Source organism: Trachinotus anak, unplaced genomic scaffold (assembly GCF_046630095.1).
Source record: "Trachinotus anak isolate AG129_WGS33_773 ecotype Australia unplaced genomic scaffold, CSIRO_AGI_Tana_v1 ptg000031l, whole genome shotgun sequence".
Lineage (NCBI taxonomy): Eukaryota > Metazoa > Chordata > Actinopteri > Carangiformes > Carangidae > Trachinotus > Trachinotus anak.
In genome coordinates, this window is record NW_027273882.1 from 950380 (window position 1) to 955417 (window position 5038).

The following is a 5038-nucleotide window of genomic DNA, read 5'->3' on the forward strand; positions in this document are numbered from 1 at the left end:
GAGTTCATGCGCATTATGACTGTTTTTGTCTGCGGTGATATGGCTGAAAAGAGGAGGAGGGCGGGGGGGGGGGGGGGGGGGGGGGGGCTCTCTTTAAGTGATCAATCCATCATCTCAGGATCAAAATTGCTCCGAAGTGTCCCCGGTCATGTGTGTGTGTGTGTGTGTGTGTGTGTGTGCGTACGTGTGTTTGTGGGTTACACATCATCCTAAATTGCAAGGGTGTGATGTGAGCAAATGCGTGGCAGCCATTGGCTCAGAAACCAACCAATCAGTGTCGGCGGAGGAACTTCAGAGTGGAGCAGCAGGGTTAGGATTTCAGAGTTGGGAGAGCGATATTGGCACTTACACAAAGAGGACGGTCATCTATCCAACCAAAACGCCGTCCCTGCTTTTTTTACATGCCTGTCCTCTAATACCTTCTCCTGACAAACAATAAGACGCGTTAGAGACTGCGGGATGTACACGGCCGGGCTCAACCCGTTTTACGCATCAAATTTTAGCCTCTGGTCTGCGTACTGCGCAGGGGGCTTCGCTGTGGATACGATGAAGAAACCCTCGTTTTGCATCGCAGACATTTTGCAGGCTGGAGATGCGGAGAACATCCCGGGATCGTCGGCACTCGTGGTGCATATGGGACACCACCACCGTGCGCAGCAGGGCCACTCCGGGGGCTCTCCGCTGCGCCCTTCCCCTGTCGCGCCGGAGCCGTCGGTGTACGGTCCGAGGATGAGTCCGGCGTCTCCGTACCACAGACACGGACTACAGCTAACCTCAGTCTCCAGAACTGCATTTAACTCCCAACAAGCTCCCCCGCCTTCAAGCAAGGACCTCAAATTTGGAATTGACCGGATATTGTCGACGGACTTTGACCCAAAAGGCAAAGAAAAGTCGTCGTTAAGAGGTGAGCGGAGACATTTTATTACACTACTATTTTCCAAAAAGTTATGTGGTGTTTATAGAGAAGTTTCCTGTCATGGCAACAACGAAAAACAATAAATAGGGATGTGTTTATAGCCTTAAAATCCTTTTTTAAAAACCACATGAAGTAGTCTGCCACAAGACAAGACAAACTCCTCTACAAAGTTTAGAAACTGAAAGCAACAAACCAGAAGCAGCTTCTAATGTTGCACATGTGCAAAGTCAGTTACCTGCTCCAGTTTACAGCACTGGCAGTCTTGTTCACACAGTAGTTAGAGCGCAAATAGCCTCATGAGCTGCACTTTAAAGAGCCCTGTGGGGAAATCCTCTCCTCTCTTGCCCCCTCCACAGAGAGGTCAAAGGTCAGGATCAGCCACAAACAGCAGCGATGCATCTGAAGTTAGTTCAAAAGCATCCCAGCAAGGAAAACCCCAGGCTATTGATTCAAAATATGGTCCCAAACCCCCCCCTACCCCCCCCCCACCCCCCCTCTCTCACTAAACTTGAGACCATCTTGCCCCACTAAGAGCAGCGTCAGTGGTAGTCTGCCTGTGTGTCACTGCGATAACTCTCTCCTGACTGAAGCCCATCATCTCTCGCTCTGCAACAGATCTCACGTCCATCGTTAGCTCGAACCGTCAGTCAGGGATCCACATCCCCGTTCAGCCTCCGGCCAGCCAGTACTTCTCCTCCATAGACCCCGGGATGAGCGACGCGTCCTCCATGATGAGTTCACTAGGCAGCAGCAGCAGCAGACAATCAGGCCAGCATCAGTTTCAGGACACCTTCCCAGGTAGTCAACACATGGAGGACTGTACCAGACAGGAAACTGACCTGTCCTGCTCTCTGGTGGAGGTGTGAGACACCTGCAGTGCATGTGGTCCCTGCTGGTCTCCGGACTCTTTCGTTTTTAACCCCATGTCCTCCTCATGTCTTTCTAGGTCCATATGCCGTCCTCACAAAAGACACAATGCCACAGACTTACAAGAGGAAAAGGTCGTGGTCGAGGGCAGTGTTTTCAAACCTGCAGAGAAAAGGGCTGGAGAAGAGATTTGAAATACAGAAGTATGTCACCAAGCCAGACAGAAAGCAGCTGGCTGCGATGCTGGGGCTGACAGACGCTCAGGTAAGCAGCAGTCTCACCTGTGGGTCAGCATGTTTCCAACATGATTTAAGGGTTTATGAGGTTTTCTTTTTTTTTTTCCGTTTTGTATACACTACGTTTACAATACAGCTTTTAAGAGTCAGCTGAAGAGGTTATTTTAAAATAAAGAGGCAAAATAATTTTTTCTGAAATGTCTTTACAGTATGGATGTTCACCTTATTTTGCTTTACCCTTCATCCCATGTAAAAAAAAAAAAAAAGAAAAGAAAAGAAAAGAAAAAAGAAATCAATTTTTCGCCCTTTATCTATGTATAGTTTGATGTAGTTTTATTGTTGGATGCAATGTTGATGTAACTAAATTATTTAGGCTTTTGTGTGTGATGTAAGTAAGTAAGTAAGGCAACAACTAATAGGGACTCAAATGAACAGTAAAATAATAAAACCACAGGGCTGTAGCCAGGATTTTAGTAATACAGAAGGTATGAGACCCCCCTCACCTATCCTCCTTAATATTAAAAAAAAGTCATATTTAATAATTCAGTTTTTATAAATTGAATTTCCTGTCAATTTCTTATTTCTTTATATGGAATGTCAGGTCTAAATGGTGCCGTGTCCATGCTGCCAGTCTCAAAATATCGGGAACAGCCTATAAAAAAGACACCACATGTTCTTAACAGTAGAATGTAAAGTCAGACTCAAGCTGCTTGAACTCCTGCAGTCCCAGGAAACTCAGAGGGACATAAGCTCAGTGTCTTTAATGGTAGCTACACTACTGCACAACACACAACAGTGGATGTGAAATGAAATGCGTGCCTAATATCTTATCTCCAACACGACAATTTCCATAACACAAGCAGCTCAGATTTTTGCACTTCGCATCCTCATCCTGTGCATGGACTCGCTGACTCAGATCTAAAATGAATAAGTACGAATGAACTAAAGATGAGGGCCACTGATCCAGGCAGCATCCTAACTGTCTGGTGCGACCTGATTGGCTGAGAGGCCAGTGCCAAATCTCACTGTATCACAGTGTTTACGTTTCATCATATTGTACATTGTCACTTCATTTTACCAAGAAACATGGAAACAATAATTCCTAAACTGAAAACTGAAACAATCATCTCATTTTAATTGATGTTACATTTGAAAATATATTTAAATATATTTGTCTGTTAGACTTCAACAAAGCTTTTGCACTATATTTGCTCTCTTTATGCTGCTGTCTTGGTCAGGCCTTCCTTGCATAAGAGATTTCATATCTCATTATGACTTTAAATTGGTTAAATGAAGGTTGAATAAACATATTAATGGCCAGTGTTTAGCTTTTGGCTAGTCCTGAAGTGTGTGTAGAGTGTGTTACTTTTTTCAGCATTACAATGCAAAAGAAGGAATAATTGGGAAAAGCAGCTTTGGGAGCATTATATTCAAAAGATTTAGACCTTATGCACCAAATTTCATATTATAAGATCCATTTTATTCCAAGGAAGATTGGAGGAAATGAAATGCATGAACTTTGCTAAGGGGCTGCAGCTGTATGCCACTGAACCGCTGCTCACACACGCACAGAAAGGTCTAATGTGATGGTGTGTCCGGTGTGCGTTTTGCAGGTGAAAGTGTGGTTTCAGAACAGGCGCATGAAGTGGAGACACTCCAAAGAGGCCCAGGCTCAGAAGGACAAGGAGAAGGACGAGAAGCAAGACAAGAGTGCGTCAGAGTCCGGCAGCAGGGAGCCCAAAGAGCCGACGGAGTCCGAGTGTGAGAGCGAAGGCAGTGTGAACGAGTGCGAATCCGACGAGGCCCCGGAGGAGGAGAACTCTGACGGACACTTGGACATTTCTGAGCAGCATAAACCCAGCGTGATCATGAGCGGCGGCGCGCCGGCGAGCAGCGCGCCGGCAGCGGCCACGGTCACAGACACAGCGGCCTCTCAGGGGCTAATATGAAGCCGGCGTGTTGATCTGGGTTATGAACAATGAGAACGAGTTGTTGTTGTTTTTTTGTTGTTGTTTTTTTTTTGTTTTTTTTTTTATGAAATTTGACAGAAGAACGACAGTGATGTTAAAACAGACCTGGAATGGCAGAGTCAGTTCACTAAACAATTAAGGTATTGAGAAGATTGTTGCAACTACAGCCAGGCCTGTGCCGGTGTGATTCCTGGGAGCAAGTGGAGCAACAAGGCAGTGGCCCGGTATTTGTTCAAGAAACATCAGCCCAAACAAAAGAAACACAGTCCAGACTGATTTGTGAATTTCATTAGGTTTTGTCGTCTCCTTTATTCTTTTTTCTCTGTCAGGCTATAATGATAAAACAAAAAACAAAAAAAAACACAAAAAAAAAACAACCAACCCACAGGCTTCCGGCCACCTCCAGTGTCTCTTTGTCGTTTTCCTCTCAGGAGCTTCTGTGTGCATCATCTTTTCCTCATGAAGGAAATATGCGGTTGTGAATTTTATTTTGAGGTTATGAACCACTCGTTTCACGTTATACATGGAATCTCAGAACATCACGCAGTGTTCATGTATTTTTTTTTTTTTTTGTCTGAATATATAGTTGTGCTATTTTGTTAATAATAATTTGCACTGAAAATATTGTAAATAAAATGTTTCTTACTTAAAATGTATTATCATTATTATTAATATTATTATTATTGCTATTATTATTATTATTACCCTATGCTATTATTAAATTTGCAAGTTGCTCGCTCATGATGATTCAGCCAATCTTTCGGTAACGATATTGATGTGGTTTAGTTTAGGTATTAAAAATACATGTGTGTTTTATTTAATTATCTTCTTCTTATTTGTTTTTGCAATTAAAGTAGAAAAAATAAGGAAACAAACTGAAATAAATAGGACTTCACGAAATTGCATATGCACCTAAACTATGCAACAAAACTAATGGATAAAAATAAAAAAAATTGAGTGAAAAGTGGAAACTAGCAGTAGTCTCTGTCAGGTGGTTTTATCCATAAAAGTATATGAAAACAAAACTGAAACACAAATCATCTGCGTAT

The 5038-nt window shown here is 43.3% G+C and overlaps 1 protein-coding gene across 2 annotated transcripts; it reads left to right on the forward strand.

Annotated features, from left to right (window-relative positions):
* Positions 1–258: 258 nt before the first annotated feature.
* On the forward strand, positions 259–4728 carry hlx1 (H2.0-like homeo box 1 (Drosophila)). 2 transcript variants are annotated; one of them, XM_071467928.1, is made up of 4 exons: positions 320–904; positions 1532–1714; positions 1863–2047; positions 3633–4728. In XM_071467928.1, exons 1-4 carry the CDS (start codon positions 460–462, stop codon positions 3966–3968), a joined length of 1149 nt encoding a protein of 382 aa, XP_071324029.1. In that variant the 5' UTR covers positions 320–459; the 3' UTR covers positions 3969–4728. The 2 variants fall into 2 exon arrangements, with proteins under 2 accessions (XP_071324030.1, XP_071324029.1); XM_071467929.1 differs by lacking the exon at positions 1532–1714 and having other exon boundaries at positions 259–904.
* Positions 4729–5038: the final 310 nt, after the last annotated feature.